The following is a 22,961-nucleotide window of genomic DNA, read 5'->3' as shown; positions in this document are numbered from 1 at the left end:
AATCTCCAGAAGGAAAAAGGTACAAACCTAGAATCATCATATGCTCACAAGAAATACTACAGAACAAATCTTAAGACTGGGACACTAGACAGAGGATGAGTAGAGCACTAGCCTTGGTCTCTGCACATGTTTGCCTAACCACACACAGACCAGATAGATAGATAGATAGATAATAGATAGATAGAAGATAGATAGATAGATAGATAGTAGATAGATAGATATAAGATAGATAGATAGACAGACAGACAGATAGTAGATAGATAGATAGACAGACAGATAGTAGATAGATAGATAGGCAGACAGATAGATAGTAGATAGATGATAGATAGATAGATAGATAGATGATAGATAGATAGACAGACAGATAGTAGATAGATAGCAGATAGATAGTAGATAGATAGATAGATAGATAATAGATAGTAGATAGATAGATAGTAGATAGATAGATAGATAGATATAAGATAGATAGATAGACAGACAGACAGATAGTAGATAGATAGACAGACAGACAGTAGATAGATAGATAGACAGACAGACAGATAGTAGATAGATAGATAGATAGATAGACAGATAGTAGATAGATAGATAGATAGTAGATAGATAGATAGATATATAGGTAGGTAGGTAGGTAGGTAGGTAGGTAAGCAGGCAGGCAGGCAGGAAGAATGCACCTGTATTGTCATATTCAGAGATATATTTCTTACTATTCTCTGAACAACACCGTGTAATAATTCCTTACTCAGTAGAAGGTATTATAAATAAGTTAGAGATGGTTAAGTATACAGAAGGACATGCATAGCTTATAAGCGAATACTCTGCCATTTATAAGAAGGATGTAAACAGAACCAGCTGTAGTATATGTGAGAATATATGTACTGGAACAATTCCATGGGAGATATAGAGGACCATGTTTACATGTCTCTATCAAGTTATTTATGTTTCTTAGATGCAAGGTCCTTTACTTGTATAATAAATGGATTCAATGATCTCAAGGTCCCCTGTAAGCACAAACATGGCAAGGTGCTAGCTTACAGTGAAAATAAGCACAACCAAGAAGAAAATTCCTTGCATTCTGGTTGTTTTCACTCCATGTCCTATAAAATTATGCAAAAAACTACAATCTGAAGAAGGCACCAAATAAGATGTTCCCCCTACTGATGTTCTCACTATTGACAATTCACGCACAGATGCCATCCCCCTCCCCATCAGACCGCTAACTTCTTATACCCTGTTAACACAGACTATCTCAAATCTGAGAGGTGTTTTAGGGACCTGTAACTGGAACTTTAAATAGCTTCTCCAGAGAAAAGACTGAAAGATGAAAATTAGATTTATGAGAAAACACATCTTCAGAACCTATAAAAGAAATCAATACTAGTAAGTAAAATACACTGGGGAAATTTCTTAGAGTAACAAAGCAAGTTGACACTAAGCAAGATCATGTGTAGGAAGGAGGGCAAAGTTTTCATAATGGAATATCTCAATCAGAACAACTAAGAACACGCCCTCCCTTCCCTACACTAAGAGCCACTGCCCCCTTGCCATTTCCTCTCCTCTGGGCACCCAGGATATGAGAATATTTGTTCTGAAAGCACCAAGCTCCTCACAGAGGCCAGCAAAGTGAGAGCCCTTGTCTCAGTATCTGACAAAAGCTGATGTATCCTGCTCTGCTCACACTGACACGCAAGGTAAGGGGCATGCTCTATACCAGCACTCCTGTCTTCCAATGTTTCTCTTCCCAGCACATATCCCTCCATAATGTGATAGCATTGACCATTTGGCCATCACCAGAGGCCTAAGCAATAGAGCAGCCTGTAAGGCTAATATCCTTCTCTCTTTAATAATAATGATAACAATAACTTTCAAATGCATTCTAAAAATGCTTATATGCTATAGATCAAAAATTTATGGGCCAAATTAGAACGTGTAGAAGAGCTCTATTTTTGGAGTTGCCAATCAGTTCACCACCTACTCCCTACAATCAAAAGGCTGGCTCTAAGCCCAACCCAGGATGTGTAGTATCATCACCATAGTTTAGCTACAAGGTAAGTCACTCTCTGTTCATGAGTGCTCAGCAGGCTGTTATTAGAAATAATCTCACATTTTAGAACTCCATGGTTCTATAACAGATAATTTTATCTGAATTGACCCAGACTTAGGCTGAAATCTGATTTTGCTTCTATGCAGGAAAGTCTTAGTTTCTTAAGCATGCAACACAGAAATGAATTTAATTCCATCTGAAGTTGAGGCTTTCCTGGATCTCACATACACTGTCGGGCAGTTCTCTGTGCAACATTGTTTCCATAAGAAATACACTATCAGGTGCAAAGTATTACTAGGAGGGAAAAAGCATTATAACTAGAAGGGTCAATAAATAGATTTTGCTTTACTAATAAGAAAATTCTTATAGTCATCTTGGCACCTTAAACATTTGATTAAAATAAGACAGATGTGTTCTACTCGCCCATCCCTCTCCTGATTCTCCTCCTTCCGTGATAATTACAAGTAAATAAGCCCTCATCAAGGAAGAGACATACTCAGATCTGAGAGCTACAAAAACATGTTGCTTCCTGGAAGACAGAGTGTAGCAGAGCACCGGATAAAGTCCAAGAGGCTTCTCTTAACCCTGACACCTTTGTTCATGTCCTTATGAAATTCTTTTTTCTTGAGTTTGAGTGGAACCTGAAATTTGTGCCTTACCAGCAGAAAAGTGGCAAAGATGACATCCATCACTTCCACAATTGCAGCACAGAGTGTAATTTCCACAGCAAGCAGACTTTCTACATTGATATTACTTTCATAATTATACTACATAGAGGTGTAACTTCCATTGTTCTAGAAGATTCTCCAGATGCTGTTCTGATGGAGTAAACTGCCACCACAGCAACCTACATCTAAACTTCTGAACCATCAGACACTGACATGACAAATGTGGCTTGCTTTAAGCCACTAAATTTATGATACTGTTACCTAGCAACCAATAATTAATAGACAGATGAGAAACACAATATAATTAGGGAGCTAACTGAAGGCAATAGAATAACGAGTATGAGACAGGAAAGTTCAGGCAATCACAGTAAAGGAAGCTTACTACAGGATACTGTTATTTTGAAACACTTCACAAAAAGGTCAGCTGTGAGGCCTAGCATAAGTGTTTCAAAGATTCAGATAAGCACACAGGCGGAAGCAACGGCACAGAAGTGGAATCAATCAAATGCCACAGTAATAATACCACACTGAGGAACAGTGGGAGAGGACTGGGTAGGTGAAATGGGTCCAGCTCTCTAAAGGCCTACAAGGGCAAGGGGCTGAGTGGGCTCATCTTTGATACTACAGACCACAGCAGGAAAGCAAAGGCTCTTGAAGAGGAAAATGGCAAAATAAAAGCCCTATTTTCAAGAACTTAATCCTATCACAGTAGAAAGGACAGAGCTGATTACAGATAAGAAGACCAAGAATAGATACACTAAGCACAATAGTTGTCATGAGAGGCTAACAAGTGGGGAGGAGGGAGCTTCACGCATATTAATAACCAAAAGCATGCAAATTAAAACTATAAAGCACTATTCTGTGGCTTATCAAATTAGTAAAGAATAAAAACTAATAATACTGGCTAAGATAAAGCAATCTCAGACACTGTTGGTGGGAATGTAAATGCAACAGCCTTTATGGAAAGCCATTCAGCAATATGCATTAATAATCTTAAAATATTCAGATTCTCAAACCCAGTAATTCACTCCTTAGAGTGAATTTATTTACTCATTCAGCAACCACTGAATGAACTGCCTGACACTGAGCTGGGCTCTAAGGATTCAACACTGAAAAGAAAAGACCCCATTGCCTTCAGAGTATTTAGTAGAGTCACCCCTCTGACAAAATATTAAAAGAAGAAAAAAGTAGACTTATTTATATTACAGGCCACAAGGAGACTGTACTTTAAAATGGCTAGTTAAAACTGTGATGGGTGTCTCTTTCGTTCCATAGGCAGAACGTCAGACTCACAGTTTAATTTGTAAATCCAAAGACAGCTTCTCTGTGAAGTGACCTTTCTGCTGAGAGACGAATGGGAAGGGGGAAAAAATTCTAATAGAAGAAATAACACTCATGAAAGGATTTTAGAGGATTTGTTGCTGCAATAAGGGCTTGGGATGAGGGTTAGGAGAAAGAATCGAGGCACCAGCCCATGACACAGGTGTGACAGTACTGCATCAACTGTGGAAGGACCCAGAGTACTGTGAGGCCATGAGGACAAGGAATGACTGCAGACAGAAGCAACCAGTACACGGGCAGGAAAAGAGAAGAGGATGGGCTAAGCTAAGGTAGACAAAGAACGCTGTCTTCTCATCACTGAGTTCAAATATGTAGACTTACCTGAAAATGGATATCCAAAATTCTACCAGTCCTACAAATCATTACCATCCACAGACAGAGATACTTAGCTGGATTACACTGAAGAAGTAATAGTGCAGAGGAGACCAAGTGGGGGCCAAAAATATGGAAGTGAGTATGGTACATACACCTTCAAATCCCAGCCCTGGAGAGGGTAAGGCAGGTGGAACTCTATGATTTCAGGGCCACTCTGGTCTACATAGAGAGTTTCAGGCCAGCCAGCGCTACACAGTGAGACCATGTGTCAAAACAAACAAGCAAACAAACCAACAAGAAACTTTTTATGTTAAATATATGTTCATGAGTTAAGGAAAAACTACTTAAAAGCAATTCTCTCTACAGTTAAACACGAATGGCTTCTGACAAAGGTACATATTCAGAAAAAAGTGACTCTTTCTCAGAATGATACATAACTTCTGTTTTTCAGAGGCCATGGTGTATATAAACAAGCCAGAAGAAGATTTGGAATCTTCCTCCCCCACCAGTTGGATAAACACCACAGGGTTAAATACAAAGAGTCGTATCTGCACATCTTATGGTAAATACATATGCAGAGTCACTAGCAAGTCATGAAGCAGGCCATAAGGACAGTGGAGTAAAGCAAGAAACCCTCTCTTTCCTATGCCCTCAGTTGATAGTCTCATATATTTGGTCCATTTGAACAGTATCGGGGATGTTAACATCTTATGACATAGGTGCTATCTAATAAAATAAACTGAAGCTATTCAACTTCTACATAGCCAACATTATTTCAAAATAAAAAGCCCACCAAAAAGATAGGAGCATTTTTAATATAAAAACTGACCCAAGGTCCGAAACATGTGTTAACTTCATGAGACAATTTTAAAGAAACACACATGAAACAATTTTCTAAACTGCTGAGACCCACTGTCCACTTCTCTCAAGGGATGCAGGATACAGGTCCACTTCAGAAAATGACAGGGTCGAAGACTAGTTATAGTTTCATAATCAAACTCAAGTTGTTTAACATTGAGAAAGAGATTATAGAGTGAAAGACAAGAGTTTTCACATGGCATTACAGGCTAAAATCTAAACATAATCTAGGGATAGAATCATAACTCTTTCAGTTAGGAATGATGATAGAGTACTCTATCTAATTGACAAATATGATGGACAGGGTGTCATTTGTATATCATACTTTGTAATTTACATGATTGTTATGGTTTTGTTCAATTTATGCCTGGGAGAAGAGATTTTTGGTTTTGTGTTTTGTTTTTTTTGTTTGTTTTTTTTATTGGACAGAAAAGGTGAGGTATAGGAGTGGTTCTACTGCTAAGGTCCTATTCCCCAATTGGTTCTTGATCTGTCAGTAAAGAAGCCATGGGACAATTCTGGGAGGAAGGAATAGGCAGGACTTCCAGGTCCCCACACGCAAGAGACAGACACAGGAGAAAAAGGAACGGAGAGTTTGCCATGTTTTGGAGAGAGTAAAGCCAAGCGCCATGTGAGAACTTGGGCAGTTACAGGCAGAAAGTTGGGGGTGTTGAGCTGGGACTAAAGGTAACTGAGTAACTAAAGTGGAGGACAGATTTGGGGTGCTGAGTATTGGGAGGGCACACTAGCTGAGGGAGATTTATAATGCCCAGCAATTGAGCAAATAAGGCAAGTTGAAATTGAACATCGCATGTGTCTGTGGCTTTTATCCGTGGATTCAAGGGAATCTGGGTGGGGACTGGTAGCGTGGCCATTCTTGGAGCTTAGGCAGAGTAGCAAAAGCCACAGGCAACAAGAAAAGATGCTCACAGGCTGCACTGGATCCTCCACTCCCACCAACCAAGCACATGGCCTTGGAGGTCGCCTCAGCTAAGCCTATGTTACTCCTGTCTTGCAGAGGGATAAATGCTTGTCAACTGTGGGAAGCTATGTATATATTCCTCGTTGTTACTTAAAACTTTGTTTATTCGACCTGCACGATCTCATCTTCATTAACGAGAGAATTGTCTCTAAGAAAGAATAACTAATCAAAGTTCTTCAAGTTCGTAAAATCATCAAATCCATCTTATTCAGAAGATTTAACCAACAGAGTCATAAAATCACAAGTTGTTACAATCTACTCTGACATTTCCTAGAAAGTATACTAGACTAATTAACCTTGTTACTGTGCAATTAGTTCTATTTGTTCTGAAGACCTGGTTTGACTTGAAATAACATAATGAAGTTTGATGGCATATATACTCATAGCCTGAAAATTCATACAGCAATCATACATATGATGTGTTTACTGGATGAAATGTATCTTCCCGTTGATATTAGTAATAAAATAATAACTCTTGAAGAGTGATGACAATTATGGTCAGGAGTTTCATGACATCCTAAAGATGAATACTGAAAACCCAAAAAATTATTTCAGTCTCTCAAAGATGCAGCAGCTTTTATGGAACTGGAAAGACTTAAATACTTGCATCACAAAATATTACTTTATAACTTTAAGGCTTTGATAGCTATTATCATCCTTCTGTCTTGCATTAAGTATAATCTTAATATAGAGAATATTAGCTTATTTTCTAGGTTAAGGAGTAGAACATAACCTAAAGACTGATGGGAAGACAGAGCACAGAAGTGACCCTTTCAAATCAAGGCTTTTTTAATACACTAAAACCGCAAGGTGGCCCATTTAACAAGGCAGTTCAATTTGTTTCCCGGAGAATGTATTTGTTAAATGAAAGCAGCAGTGATTAAATACCCCATTTAAAACAACAACAACAAAAAAACAAAAAACAAATAAAAATCACTCTATAGAAAGTATATGAAACTATCCCAAAGACACTATCTTTAAGGTACAGAGAGAATCATGCCATCCCATGCTTCCCCCCAAGCTTCCAGACAATTCACCATTTGAGAGTGTACTCACTTCCGGTGGGTGTGGTCCAGACCACTGTTCGGTATTGCTTCCAGTTTTGCATTTCTCTGCCCACAGATATTTCCATAGCTGTCGTATCCTGACACTAGTCTTGCTGCTGCACCTGTTGCTACTGAAAAGCCACAAATAAATCCCTAGAAAAGAAACAGAAAAAAAAACACACACAAATAAACCATTTCAACAGCCACAGTCACTACTTGATATGATAATGAGTTTCTTTTGTCTGCTGAAGGGAACAAAGAGCTACATTCCCTTATAGCAAACATTATTACACTCTCTTCCCTGGTCTGCATAGGGACAGCATGATGTCCACAGGGGAATACCATTTGCTACTGGAAGAAAACAAATCCCAATCTTCCACATCTTTTGGATTTTGTGACATCCATGGTAGTGTCTCCATATTGAACACCTGCTCTGAGCTAGGCTGCACAAAGGGAATTTATCATACACTCTCTATTTCTCCTGAAGAGGTTGAATAAGCTAACCGGAGTCACAAAAGCTAGGAAGGAGCACTGTGGAGCATCACAGCCAGCTGTAGTCATTCTTTAGTTTACTTGGTCATAAAAGGGATCTATTAAACGAACAACGAAGGATAAAACAGGGGTTAACATCCAGAGAACAACAGTGTGTGAGGTTTGGATCATAATCACCTCTGTGAGCACAACACTTTTGTCCTTTCTGCAGCAAAGCTGTGTAAGACCCAAGATTTACATCATGAAGCTTGTTCTTAATACTGGAGAACGGAGGGAGAATAAGGAGGCACTGGCATCCTGTACGGCAGAGGTCATTTATTTCATGGGAAAGTACGTCACCCAGGTCCTAAAGGCAAGTGGTTGACACTGGGGACTACACTGTGCTGGCTTACTCAGATAGGGGCTGGTCACAGTAAAGCAAAAGAAGCCAAGAATCCACCACAGCCCACTGGGAATAAGAAGAGCAAGACCAGTGATGGCTCATAGTGGCTCTACTAGGGATGGGGGCTAATGGGACCCAGACATTGAGAGGACCAGTTTCTACTCTCTTCAGCCAGGTTAAGTAGGCAGAGATGACCACCAGTGATTCTTATCTAAATGACGATGCTGGATCTCAGGCTGCAGAAGTACATGATACAGTTTGATGCAATTCCTCAGAAGAAAGCATTTTTCCCTTTACACATCCTTACCTAAAAAGTCTAAAAAATTCTAACAACTCGTTTACTTCTTGATAGCTCTTTTGACTGCCGTCGTGCAGGTAATGAGAGATGAGAGCACAGCTCTGTTCCACAGAAACTTCTAAAGCCCCTGTGTGAGAAAGTGGACTCAGAACAGAACCCATGCCCAACTTCCTAGTCCCTGATCAACGTCCTACCTTGATCAACTGACTCACCTGACAGGGAACAGAATGCATACATTGCTCTTCAAGCTGGGTAAGGCTGGAACCGCACTACAGTAAGAGCTTAAACAACAGCTCATATCCTGTTATTAGAAACCACAGCATGTACAAGAGAGAGACTCTGGACTTCGGTTATACACTCTTGTGTTATCAATAGGACATGGATGACGCCATTTTCTATGAGTACAACTTTGGTCAAACTAGCTCAAGCCTAAGTTTCCCGTTCCAGTAATCGAGATTAAAATCCCTTACCCCAAAGGCTGGTGTAGGACATGCTAGAGACAATAATGGGAAGTGCATGCCCTGGTAGACACTAGTGCCCCACCCCCTCAAAGCATCAGCTGAGAGCCCGCACTGACTCCAGGGGCAGTTGACCTGCAGTCACTTGCTTCTACTCCCCTGTGGCTCTGCTCCCTCTCCCCTTCTCTATACAGTGAAAAAAGCTAAGTCCACTGTGGACTTCAAGTCAATGCTAGCTGAGACAGCACTGTTATATTAAGAACTTGTTAGAACAACAGAAGGGTACTAAGAAGGATCATGGAGTAACACAGGTATTAATGAGCTCAGTGTCTGGACTTACCACCTGGGCACCTTTGATCTAAGTACCAACTCACACTCTGCTCTCTTCACCTCTAACGCTGAGTGCACCTATCCTCAGCAGAATGATGAGAGCCAGAGGAGGTAATGCAGACCCAATCCCTGGCTAAGTATCTGCGGCTTGGCAGCTGATCAATACATAGAAGCTGTCAGTAGTACATATGAATGGTAAGTTTGGCCCGCAGAGGCTGATATCAGTACCAAGAAGTGACAAAACCTGCTCAATCTGTTACCTATGTCAGAACAAACAAAATTTTGTGGGGTAGGGGGCAAAAAATGAGTAATAATGCTGGTATTTTTGCTAGTCTACAAAAATACTTTCAGATCACAACTAAACTTCTGACTAGCCCAGAACAGCAAAATAGTCAATTAAAAGGTTATGTTTCACTTTCATTATTTATAGTTTTTTTCTTATATTTGATAGGAACATGAGATTCCTTTAGATGGTTTCTGATTTCCCCTCCCGATTACTTTTTAATAGTTCCATATGACGTTCCACAGGACGGGTTTCCTACCCTTTACTGTACGCCACAGCACATCCCGCTGGGGCATGGCTGGGTATAAATTGTGTTACATATGTATGCTAAAGTGGAACACTGTCATATTTCCACACAGGTCATTTAAAGTTCTTAGAAGCTTCCAGAAGCACAAGAGCAGGGAGTTTGAGAAGCCGCAAGGGTGGGATAACAGATAATAAGGAGTAAGAAATCACACCTCTTATCCTAAGGACTTCCCACTTGGTTCTAGTACTGAAGGTGCAGAACGAGGCCAAATTAATTGAAGTTCCCATCTCTTTAAAAAGAAAAACACAAAGATCCAAATACAAGCAACAACATAATTTCAGAAGAGAGCAGGGGTGGGGGTGAGGGGGATGGAAACACAGTATGTGAAATTAAAACAGGGTAGGAGAAAGCTTTCAGGATACATTCAATACTTTCACAGCTTTCCAGATAGAGGAGGGAAAAGGCACCCAGCAGAAGGAAACCACATCACAGAAGGGAATGTTTAGGAGGAGAAAGGCTTGTCAATGTGGAGCAAAATACAACCACTGTTACTAAGGAAGGGAACCATGATGAAAACATTCAGGCTTTTGAAAGGCTTTGGGGGCCGCTACCCTGAGGGCATGAAGAGGTACAGCAGACAGGCCACTCTCACTTGGCTTATAGCCAGACTGGGTGGCTATAAGCAGAGAAAGGCCTAGAGCTGAGGGACAGGGTCACAGACAAGACCTGGGTACCAGTTATAAATGAGAGGAGGAGAACTGGCAAATAAGAAACCACTGCTCCCCTGTCACAGGGCTAATGTTACTTAAATAAAATATTTGCTTAGACTTATACACCATCAGGATAAACTTTCTGCCGTGTGCGCGTTGGATTTTCACACCTACATTTTAACTAAGCAACTGAGCAGAGCAGATGGCCTTTGTGGGGGTTAGAGTTCAACAAAAACCTGAGGTGAGGAGGAGGAGGATATGAATATCCCAAAATAGTGAATGGGGGATGGGTGGCGGTTCATGGCCACACACCAGCCCAGCTCTTTCTCAAACATCAAACATCCTAGATGGTGATCAGGGCGGGGTCGGTCTCCCCAAAACCACACTTTTAAAGTGGTGGGATAATACTTGGTTTCTGTTCCTCCTCTTCCAAAAAATTCTGAAACTGGGAGGGATATCTGGATCTAGCAGCTAAAGTAAGAATAGAAGGCCTGGCACAAGGCATATTTATGCAAACAAAGCTTTTGTCAGCATACTGAATTTTCAGATTCCTTTAAAGTTTAATATTGCTCTAAGAGGAAGAAAAATAATACTTGACAAATCTCAGAAACTTGTACACAATAAGCATTTTTTTTTTTTTTTAGTATATGCAAAGGTAAAACATACCATAAAGGAACCAGAGTATTCTTAAAGGGGAAAAAAAGAAAAAAAACCATGGGATGCAAAGGGATGGAAATCTAAATCTAAGACTCAGTTTCACAGACAGAGACAGAGAAAGAAAGAAAAGAAAAACAAACAGCAACAAAAACAGACAAGGAACAGAGACCTGATCTTGCCTTTGGCACTAACATGCCTCAGAAACTGAATTCTCTGGCCCATGTCCTTAGTAGTGTAGAGTCTTTTCCAAACTCTTCCACATCCCAAGTTCTATAGAAAGGTGGGCGAGGGGTAGGGGAGGAACTTAAAGGTCTAACTGCAGAGAGAATATATAATTCACTTGGTTTACTACAGTGATAGGGAAAAAGCAGATTAAAAATGTATCTAGCTGAACTGTATACTTTAAGAATGTTAAAGTGGCATTATGCACAGCAGCATGGGATGGTAGTCTCAGGTTCCATCACTCCAGAGTTGAGGCAGGAAGATTATGGAATATAAGGCTAGCCTGTACCTCACAGCAAATCCTGTCTCAAACGTAAAAGAAAAAAACAAAATTAAAATGGTAAATTATATGCTACATGCCTTTTTACCACTATTTTTAAAAAGAACAGAAAAGAAAATGAACTTAACAAAAGCTGGTTGTCACCTGGGCCAAAATCCCTCTGGCAATTTTCTACCAACTGTCTTTTCCTCTGTGATTCTGGCAGAGAACAGATCAAACAGGTAACTCAGCACTGCGCTGGCTCTCACACATGCTCACTCAGAGTTAATGCGCTTGGTGGAGGGAGACAGCATGCCCTGAGAACTACACTAATGCTAGAGAATTTAAAAGGTCCCTAAAGTGGCACCTATACAGCAGCTCCTAAATCCAGCTCAGACTCAGACCCGTGTCCAATACTCCATCCTTGTGTTCAAGATGTTGTATTCTTCTGAAATTCTCCACGTCTCAAAGCCATGTTCTCTGTCCACATTTCCCCAGTCACCATGCTTTCCTGCACAACCTGTCTCCATCTAGAGCAACAGTGTCTGCAGGCTGCATATGGAGATGTGGAATAAGAGGGTTCTTTGTTCTCTTTCTTGCATGCTTCCCTTGGCCCTAGCTTCCTAAATCCGTGTTAAGGAGGAGGAAGTATTGCCCAGCTGTTAGGTCAATCTTAGACACCAGCTAGAAAACACATTAACTCTCTTCCAAAGCTCCATGTCCTAGACAAAAACATCTTCTGTTGTTCCTGATTCCAGGCAACAAAGTGATTCTATGGAGACTTGCTTCCTTCTGGGACCAAGGCTGCCACTGTAAAATCTTAGATCACTTATTGAATACAACTGTGTCTTGATTTCCTTAATCTGTAAAACCTGAGATGTGATCAATCTAGTGTACACTTCTATATGAGACAGATATGTGTTTCTATATGTCCAACCCCTACCATGTCTACCCTACAGTAAGCAGAGATGACCCATTTCCATGTGGACACTCCTCTGGTTCCTGCCCTTTGTGTGGTAAGCTCATCTCCTGTCTCGAGCTTCTCTTCTCATATCTATTTCCATAAGAGGATCAGGTCCATTAGCTGACCCAAGTCATTTTACCAAGGAATGATTGGGAAGCATAAAATTAGGTGCCTATTCCTGGTAAGTACAGAAACCATGACTGGGAATCTAAGAGAAATGAGTTAGGAAGTAAACTGAAAGGTTCTACCCAGAATCACTAGAGTAAAAACCTCAGAGTCATGCTGACTTGACTCTCACTGCTGTACATGGAGACTACTGGTAAACGTTACCACTGGTAAATGTTACCTACTTACCACAGTAACAACTGGTAAACGTTACCAAACCTTCTCCTTCTCCTTCTCCTTCTCCTCCTTCTCCTTTTTTTTTTTTTTGGTTTTTCAAGACAGGGTTTCTCTGTGTAGCCCTGGCTGTCCTGGAACTCACTCTGTAGACCAGGCTGGCCTCGAACTCAGAAATCCGCCTGCCTCTGCCTCCCAAGTGCTGGGATTGAAGGCGTGCGCCACCACTGCCCGGCACCAAAAATGCTTCTTTCGTCTCTTTGCTGTTTCTCCTTTTTTAAAAGCACACCTTTTGAGTCTGTCGCCACTTATTTGGACTGCTGTCCTAGTCTCCTGCTGCGTTCTCCCTACAATGTCTTCCACCTTCCAAGCCACCTTTAGAACACATTAGAACCCGAGTTCCCCCTAAAACCTCAGTCATGTCACAACTTTGCAGATCCTTTCTAGGACTCATCAGAGCACTGAGCGGAGTCTCCACCGCAGCGCATCACCGGCTCTCGCGAGATTATGGCACAATCACTAATGAGAGCTGAGAAGTGAGATCTCTAACCAGAAACTCCAGATGACTGTCGTGTCCAGGTAGAATTGAGAACTATTTGACTTAGAAGTGCATATTAAGCCAGATATGATTAAAGATCCTAGCAGAAGCAGGATTACACGTTCCAAGCCAACAGGGGCCAGACACCACACACAGCACAAGCCTGTAAACCCAGCATGCAGGAAGCTACCGCTACATTATGAATTAAACCCCAGCCTGCCAATAAGATTTTGCACTCCCTCTTCCCCCCAAAATTAAGCATGAATGACAGCAGCTCAAGAAGACTGAAACAATTTACTCTGAAAAACACTGTGTGTTCTTAACAATTCAAGCACTAAAAACCTTGTAACTAGAGAACAAACAGTAAATCGTGACAAGGAGATGGGCATGGGCAAATATAAGAATAGTAATGAGGGTGGGTGAAAGAGAAGAAGGTCTTAAAATATCCAAGAAGAGACTATGTATCAGGCAATAAAGGAGATAAAGCTAAGGTCTGAACGCCAGGCTACAAGCTAACCAGGAAACAGTCTATTAAAGGAGCAAGCAGGGCCAGTCCCTGAAAAGGACATAGAAATTTCCTATCTCTACCACTTACTAGATAGGCTAAAATTTATCATCACTATAATACCTTGTGGATACATGGGTGTAAACTTTATCTCAATGGATAATTCAGGGAATTACATGGATGCTTGTTGAGTGTTTGTTTTAAAATTCCAGATGGGGACAGAGAAATGGCCCTGGCGGTTAAAAAGCATTTGTTGCTCTTGCAGAGGACCCAGGTTCAACTCCCAGCACCCACATGGGTGTTATGGTTATGTATAACACCAGCTCCAGCAGACCTGACCCTCTCTTCTGATTTCTGCCAGCACCAGGCACAGGTATGGTACCCAAAATACATGCAAGGAAAGCACACATTAAAAAAAAATAATAGAGAATTCTTTTAACACTAGTGAAGAACATTGTTCAAAAAATTAAAAGAATAAAAATGAATACAGATTATTGCCCATCTGAAAACCTGAAAAGTCTAAAATGCATCAAGATCTGGAACTTTCTGAGCACTAGCATGGGCCACATGTAGAAAATTGCATGTGTAGCCTCCCGTGGTGAGCTGCAGCCAAAACTACATAAAATTACCTAAGGTATGGTTATAAGGTATATATGGAATAAAGGAATATATGTTCAGACTTGGGTTCCATTCCCAAGATACTTTATCATATTATATGCACCAATATTCCAATGTTAATATTTTATATTTCTTTGTGCGTGCTGCATACGTGCACATGAGGGTCATAGGACAGCGTGAGAGAACCAGTTGTCTCTTTCCACCATGTGAGTCCTGCAGACCATACTCACTCACCAGGCTTGGCATGTGAGTCCTGCAGACCATACTCATTCACCAGGCTTGGCATGTGAGTCCTGAAGACCATACTCACTCACCAGGCTTGGCAGAGGGCTCCTTTGCACACTGAGCCTTCTCAATTGCCAACCAAATGGTTTTAAAATTTGGGTAACACTTTGAACCCTGAGCATTTGGAATATGGTTTACTACAGAATGAAATTCAAATGGGGTGAATGAAAAAAACATATAAAACAAAACCCAAAACCAGAAGCAAGACTCTGAACCTCAGCTGCGCTTGTGAGATGGGCAGCGGAACTTTTAGATTCCTTCCATCTCTTCATGGCTTGACATCAGCTCAGTTCCATGAGAAAGTAACCTATTTAAAAGAGTCACTCCAAAACAAATAATGTGGTGCCTATATTTAAAAGCACACACAGTGGGTCTTAATTACCATCGTGATGAAATCGACATTATATTAATTACCACTGCATTAAAACATTTCGGTAAATAGCTCCTAACGCGTAAGTAACTCCCAAATCAGTCTATTAAATTAATGATGGCACTTTCCTGGGCTATTTGAGCACAGAAAATCAAAAGCACCTTGGGTGGCACTGCACATGTTTTTACAAACATAATTTTGAAGGTCAGCTGCTATTTGTTCTGGGGTTACAATGGGCGTGCAAATGCTGTAGGCTGGCTTTATTAAGTGGAGTCTTTCCATGTTCTTCGTGAATATTCACGCATGGTGATGATCTGATGTCATTCCACTAAGGTAAGCAAACACTTGAACAATGAATAGCTCATAAGGCCAGAGTTAGCATTTTGATCTCTCCTGTGTGTCCTAAATTTGGTGAAAGTGTACTATAGCTTTCAAACAAATACTGCTTATTTTCCTGAGCTTATCAGATCTCATTCAAATGTACTGTTTTCTTTTCCTCTGCTGGGGGCTAGAACCTTGACTACAACCGTAGCTTAAGAGACAAGGAATCTTGAAGACTTTTTTTTTTTTTTTAAATAGACGAAAAGCAATACGTCCAAAAGGAACCTGTATAGAAAGGGCAGGAAGATGGGGCGAAAAATCCAACTTATAAGACCTGGGCTGCTGGAGACGGAGTGATTGCACTCTGGGTTAGATACCATGGGACAGAATGATATGCTGTGCAGTTTCCCTGAAGAGAGAAAGGGTGACAGAAAGCACTGAGCAAGGGCAGAGCTGGGCAAGCCCTCACTGCCATGTGACCTGAGGGCGGTCCTCAGCTTCCTCTTTAGGTCTCATGTTTTAATCTAGAAACTGGGGGTGACGAGCCAGATGAGTATTCCTAAGTCCTTCAACGCTTCAACCAACCAGTCAGTGCTAAAGCTGTATGTCTATTATTTTGGAGCCTAGCACCCTGGCAGCAACCACAACCATGAATGCTAAATTCTGGCAAGGCAGAGTAGGTGTGCCACAAACCCAGTGCCTTGCATGGCCTCCCATTCTCTTCTTCTCTACTGAGTATGGAATCGGTAGATGTCTTAACTGCCATCAGAGAGATGCCACTCATCATACAGCATGGCAGACTGGGGCCAAACATAAGAGACAAAGTACTGGACAGTCTCTTCCCCTGGAGGAAGAACTCAAAACTGTGAAAGTTCAGTGTGGTAGATATCAGATGGCTAACATTCATTTTTCTAAAGGAATGACAAGTTCTGTGGAGAGCTTGGGGAGTGCTTGGCCAGAATTTAACATTGGGCTGGACAAGGAAGTAAGCTCAGGCAAGAATCTGATTTGGGGCTAGAACAAAGAAGTAGGCTTCAGGCAAGAATATGACTTTGAGCTAGGACAGGGAAGTAGGCTCAGATATCTTGGTCATCCTGATAAATCTCTAGAAATAGTGATCACGGGACTTTGTTTATTGCCTTGCATGTTTCTCAACCTAGAACTGTTCTTATTATTTGCATGTAATTAAAATGATATAAAAGTAGATTGGGAAAAAATAAACCCACCTCGGCCTCAGAACTGACTGGGGTCGTGCTACAATGTTGTTTGTCTGTTTTCTTTTTAATCCTCGCTCCTGCCCTGGAGAATTTGCTGACTGACTGAGATGGTTTGGTCAAAGTCCCTTGGAAAAGAAGAGACTGGCCCAAGGATAGCCATGAAGTTTATGTGACTGGAGGAGTTGGTACTCAAGATTCTCAACTAACCCTTCAAGATCAGATTTCAAAGAAACATGCAGGAAATGATCTGGCTCTCACGAAGGATTGAGTGAAGGAGCTAAGACACCTTCATTTTTATCTCCATTTTCATACAAATAAAATAAAAGAAAGCAAAATAGTAAAAGGATACCAAATACTACTGAATTGTATTAAAAGGGAAAATAAGCCCCCTTGATGGTACCTTAGCCCCCCGCCAATGATCCCAGCTTACGGTAGGGAAGAGATACATTGGAAGGTCTCGCTTCCCCCTCCCTTGCATCCAGAGTTGAGGCGTGGTTAGCGTGAGTATCCTTACCATCCCAATGCAGAAGAGAACAAAGAGCAGCAGCCATGGTATGTCTGTGCAGCTACGGTCCTCCAACGGCTTCCATTCTCGTTTGGAGCTCTAATTCAAAATACAAAGTAAGAGAACATGGTAAGTGCCAATTTTAGTTTAAACTGGAAAGGTACAAACACACCGTTTCTACCCACATCCTTTTTTGTTTTTTTCTGGACAGTGTCTTTGTGAAGTCAACCCTGGCTTCTATGGCCAACATTGCAGTGGCTCTGGTCCCACTTTCACCCTGCCGTCATGGGACTAATATGGATAGTTTCTATGGTATTCCATTGAAATATTTAGCATGCTGAATTGTTATTCTTTTCTGTTTCTCTTGTAAGACAATGTCTAATGTAGCCCAGGTTGGTCTTGAGCTCCTCATGTAGCCAAGGATGACCTTGGACTCCTAATCCTCCTGCTTCTATTTATATATCTTAAGTATTAGAATTACAGCTGTGAGCCACCCATCTGGCTTATGTGATGCTAGAGATCAAACTCAAGGCATTGTGCAAACTGGACAAGCACCTACCAACTAAGCTGCATGCTCATCCCTGAACTGTTATTCTTAGGTAGCCTGAGTCTGTAACATACTGTGAGCCTAGCAAAAGACCAGGCCGGTCTCCTTTCCCATCAGTTGAGATAATGCCTAAACCTTTGTATGTTCTCAATGAGAGCTTCCTGAAATGAATAAACAAATTAACTCTTCCATTTGTGTGAGCTTTTCTTTGTGTGTCCAGATGCTAGATAAACAAACATGTGAGAACATGCTTTCTTTATGTTCTCTTTTAGCAAGGAAGCTCATCAAATGAATTCTTCTTAAAAGGTAGATTTGTCAAAGTTAAATACAATTCAAGAAGGAAATATTCTTTTTTTGTTTCCTAGACAGACTTGAGCAACTCCTAAGCCACTATTCTTGGATTTTCACTATGTTCCTAGAAAATGAAAATGTTTCTAGTTCAAACAGAGAGGTTCCTAACTAGAGGAGTAGAGACATTCTGAACATTAATTTGCAAAGTATTGACTGGAATTTCAATTTTTTTTCTTAGTGCATCAGTCTTAGGTCAGTTCTCACACGCTTTTCAATCAAACTGCAACAAAATTAACTCTCCTGAACTCTCTAAGGAGCAAACATCCCTAAATCTCACACCCTGTCCTGAAAATGGAGCAGGGAAGGGAAAGAGAAGGAAGCCTCAAAAAAGCCAGGAGGCCTCACCCAGGAACTATAATGCAACTGTGGAAGGCTGGGAGCAGGAGGGATGGTTTGCCCCAGGAGAGAGCACATCAATTGACTGTCCAGGGCCAAACGGTCAGCCCTGAAAACATATATGCAAGTGATAGTATATGGACTAAGGAGGGTATATTTAGAAATATATGGACATACATACATGCATGCAATAACAACTACTAAAAAGGACACCATGAATTTGAAGGATGTCAGGGAGGGTTTGTAAAGACAAAAGGGAAAAGGTTATATTGTGATCTCAAAAAAAAAAAAAAATAGAGTAAAGCTCCCTGCAAGAAGTAGACGGAGGCCTTCAGTGGAGGCCACCTGAGCAACCCTGGAAGAGGAAGCAATGGAGATAGGCCAGTCCTCTAGTGTAACAGTACTCAAGATTATAATCAAGCTTAGTTCTTCTAAACAACAGTTTTAAACTAAATATCCTTTGATGAAAACTCCAGATTCTTCTTTTAAAATATATACATATATTTACATAATTTTCTTAAGAATCCAGAGTTCAAGGTTAAGAAGCTCACATTAAAATAGCTGCCTACTGCTGGGCAGTGGTGGCACACGCCTTTAATCCCAGCACTTGGGAGGCAGAGGCAGGTGGATTTCTGAGTTCGAGGCCAGCCTGGTCTACAGAGTGAGTTCCAGGACAGCCAGGGCTATACAGTGAAACCCACCCTCTCGGGGGGGGGGCGGGGGAGAAAGAGCTGCCTATGAGGACCTGAGTCCAAGTCCAAGCACCCATGTGGTTGCTCACAACCATCCATAATTCCAGTTCCCAAGAAGTCAACACCTTCTTCTGACTTCCATGGGCATGTGGTACACATACATACATGTAGGTATTTATATACATAAAACAAATAAATCTTTTTTTTTAAAAAAAATAGCCACCTCCAAGATGGAAAGACAGATCATTTGGTGAAGTGCCTGTGTACAAACATAAGGAGCTCAGTTTGATTGTAAGCACACATGTAAAAACCTCAGGTGTGCTGGAGTGCTCCTGTAGTAGTTCTAGTGGGGGACAGACCAAGACAGCAGGATCTTTAGCACGTGCCATCAGCAGTCTTGTGAACTGGGGAGTATCAGATTCAGTAGGAGTCTGTCTCTCCGAAAATAAGATGGAGGGCCCAATGGACAAAGGTTCCTGCCACAACACGTGCTGACCTCAATTCAACCTCCAGGATCCACATGAGAGAAGAGAATTGACTCCCTCAAGTTCTTCTCTGACTTCTATATGCATACTGTATGTAGCACATGCACATAAAAGGAAGGAAGGGATGAGTGTGTGTGTGTGTGTGTGTATAGTCAAGAGTGATTGAGGAAAACATCAGATGTTAATCTCTGACCTTCACAGGCACACAAACACCACACACATTATATGCTATATATTAAATAATAACCAAATAATTATAATAATAAATAAGAAATAAATAATAATAAATAAATAATAACTGCCTAGCAACAATGAAGGCAGAGAACTTGAGCTACAATCATTTCTTTCTGCCTAAGGTACTAAAGACAAACGTCTCCTTATGCCTTACACTGTTCAACTGTTACAACAAAAATACTGTTAGCTTGTTCCCAGACACCCACACAAGAAAACAAAAGAACACTAGTTAGTCATGGAAAAAACCCTCACCCAAGGACTCTGACTAGGGGTGGGACCCAGGAATGAGTAGGCAGTTTCCTCCAGAGGAGTGCAGTGCTGTGGCATTAACAGATGAGGGCTCCTCTCCCCGGACTGTGTCATTAACTAGCTGACTTCAGATGAATTCCTTCATCTCCTTGAGTGGCAGGGAAAGAGAGAGACTGGGGTCTCTTAGGTTACTTCCAACTCTACAAACTAAGATCAGGGTTGTACCTTTGTGCAAACTTTTGGGATGACAAGAAAAACAACTAAAAAATAACAACATTATTCTTACTTTGTTCAAATGCCTGAATTGTAGTCTATACTTGGGAAGACAGCTGCTCACTGTGTGAATAAAGAATGTTGCTTTGTATTAAATACTTTCAATCTTGAATAGTGGCCACTGCAGGAAAATTACTCATGGACACAGTATTTGGAGACCTCCAAAATTCATTATATTTACTCCATAGTAATTTACAAAACAATAGCTCTACTGGAAAACACTATTATTTGTTTGTCTTAAACCCAATGCATAGGCGGGACAGAGCCTTAGACTAATGTAGTTTCTTCATCTGCAACCATTTCCAGATCAACACTCAGTCTGTTACTGCTGAAGTTGCCATCTACAACATAAAGCCAGAGGACCTTCAGTATAACAAGACAAATACAAAGACTCAACACTGCAACAGTTCGAGTTGTTGTGAGCCACTGCTGTGCCAAATACACAACAAATCTCTACTGAATACAAGGAAGAAGGACTGGAGGTACAAAGAGAAAATGGTGACAGAATCCAGGGAGAAGGGAAGCACAAAAGGGCTTCTGGGTCACATACTGTAACGACGGAGACATCCCAGAAGAGGATAGCAGGCTTCATGGCAATATCTGTCACTCAAAAGCACTGGATTCTTGGTTATTTTTTATCACACATCAATATTCGCTTTTCAGTTTAACACCCTCCTAGTTATTAAACTCTTTGTTTACAGTGTGACCTTTTTTATAAAAGGTGTAAGAATACTAAACTCTCTTTCCCCTTTAGCTATATTAAAATAACGGTCTAATGGCAGCGTATCTCATTCTGGCTGTCATTTATAATGCTATCATGATGGTTTCTTATTAAGCAGGAATTCCTATATCTAAAGCTTTACACCCACTTGTCTTGCTGATGTAGGTAACATCCTTGCTCCAAAGATGAACAAACTTAGACTCCGAAATTAAATAAGCAACCCAAGGTTGCTTGTTCAGAGTTGTGCAGCCAGCATTTCAATTCCAAGTCCATGACTCCAAAGTCAGCTCCAGTAAGACTGCTAAATCCTCCTACTAGCAGTCAGTAAGTTAGCATTAGCAATTCTTCTCATTACAAATACTCGGAAACCAGGCTGATAATGTTAACGTCCTATAAATGCAGAGAAACTGAGTGCGGCATATTACGAGCCATGAAATTTCTCAAGCGAGCCAAGAAGCCCAACAGTTGAAAAATTTTAATGATTTTTTTAACAGATGTAACCAAGTGACAACTGGATTTAATGCTATCTGTTTCTTCCAATTAACATCTAGTACAGACCCAGAAAATGTGCTGCAGGCGCACTTTTAAAACGTGAGTTTTATTCTTTCATCAGATTCTACAGGAGATTAATATAGACTGTGGATAAATGTTAGGTCTTTCTCCTCTCACAAAATCTTACCACTAAGGAACTAAATAGAGCCAAGTAACCATGTGGAGTCGCCCTTTAATGAGTGGCTGAGACCAGGAGGGAGAGAGGAAGGTCTCAGCAAAGACTCCACCTGTACCTGTGACCTCCTTCAATCCTCAAAACACCCTGTCAGTATTGTACAGTCTCCACCTTTCTATTATTTAGGAAAGGAAATGAAGGCTGAGAGAAAGCTTTGCTGAAACCTGAGTTCTCAAACTCTAGCAGAGAGAGAACAATGCAAAGAAATTCTCCAGGAAATACTGGATATTAAAAAAAAAAAATCTAAAATAAGTGCAGCCAGGCTTCTCTGTAAGTAAATATGGCCAAGGAAGTGATGAATAACGTCAAGGTACCCAACACAAACAGAAAAAAAATTCCAACTCAGAAATCAGAACCACATCATTCGAAGGGTATGATGAAGATGACATGGTCTAACATACACAGAGCAGGAGCCAAAAGGAAGACGGGGGGTGGGGGGTGGGGGAGGGACAGAGGAAGTATTTGAAGACATAGTAACTGAAAACTTTCCAAGAATAATAAAAGAAATCAAAGGACAGATCTAAGGAACCAGAAATTTATGTCAAATAAGACAAATGTAACATGCAAATACACACATGAATGCGTGTACATGCGCACACACAAATACTACATAAAAATGTGTATATGTTCTTCTATGCCAGACCACAGATGTCATTCATCATATTATTCATGTTCTTATATCCTTAAAGCTAGGTAAGGACAAGACTTAGCATCTTTACATTCCTATGCTTTACACTGCATGGGTATCTAGCATTTTAGTTTCTGCAATATCTCTTATAAACATCAAAGTTATAACAACTGTATGACTGACCCTACACTCACCCCAACTCTAAAAGCTGAACCGGTCACCTCCCAGGAAGCTCATGAGCTCTTTGAAGGATATGAATTTTCTTTACGACATCAACTTGCACAAAGTTTTAACTCAACTTTTAATATTATCTCATAGAGAAGTATATTCAGTGAACTTATTTGTAGCTAACACCAACATACTGAAATGTTGGCAAGTGCTGAGCTGTAACTAGTTAGCTCGGTTAACTAGTTAGAGTCAGAAGTGCCTGGAGAGCATCAGCTGCAACAGGGCAGGCCACAGCCAAG

General features: G+C 40.8%; 1 protein-coding gene across 3 annotated transcripts in view; it reads right to left on the bottom strand.

Annotated features, from left to right (window-relative positions):
* The window catches only part of Slc44a1 (solute carrier family 44 member 1), a 175,493-nt gene that overhangs the window by 117,849 nt on the left and 34,683 nt on the right, over positions 1–22,961 (bottom strand). For all 3 annotated transcript variants that reach the window (XM_028779916.1, XM_028779915.1, XM_028779914.1), the window contains exons 2-3: positions 17,261–17,350; positions 7,262–7,404 (exon numbers count right to left, since the gene is read on the bottom strand). In XM_028779916.1, coding sequence (XP_028635749.1) covers positions 7,262–7,404; positions 17,261–17,350 — 233 coding nt within the window. The remainder of the gene's footprint in view (positions 1–7,261; positions 7,405–17,260; positions 17,351–22,961) is intronic.

Source organism: Grammomys surdaster, unplaced genomic scaffold (assembly GCF_004785775.1).
Source record: "Grammomys surdaster isolate TR1022 unplaced genomic scaffold, NIH_TR_1.0 363, whole genome shotgun sequence".
NCBI classification, from domain to species: Eukaryota; Metazoa; Chordata; class Mammalia; order Rodentia; family Muridae; genus Grammomys; species Grammomys surdaster.
The sequence above is the reverse complement of the archived record's forward strand: the minus strand, read 5'-3'. Positions and strand labels throughout refer to the sequence as shown.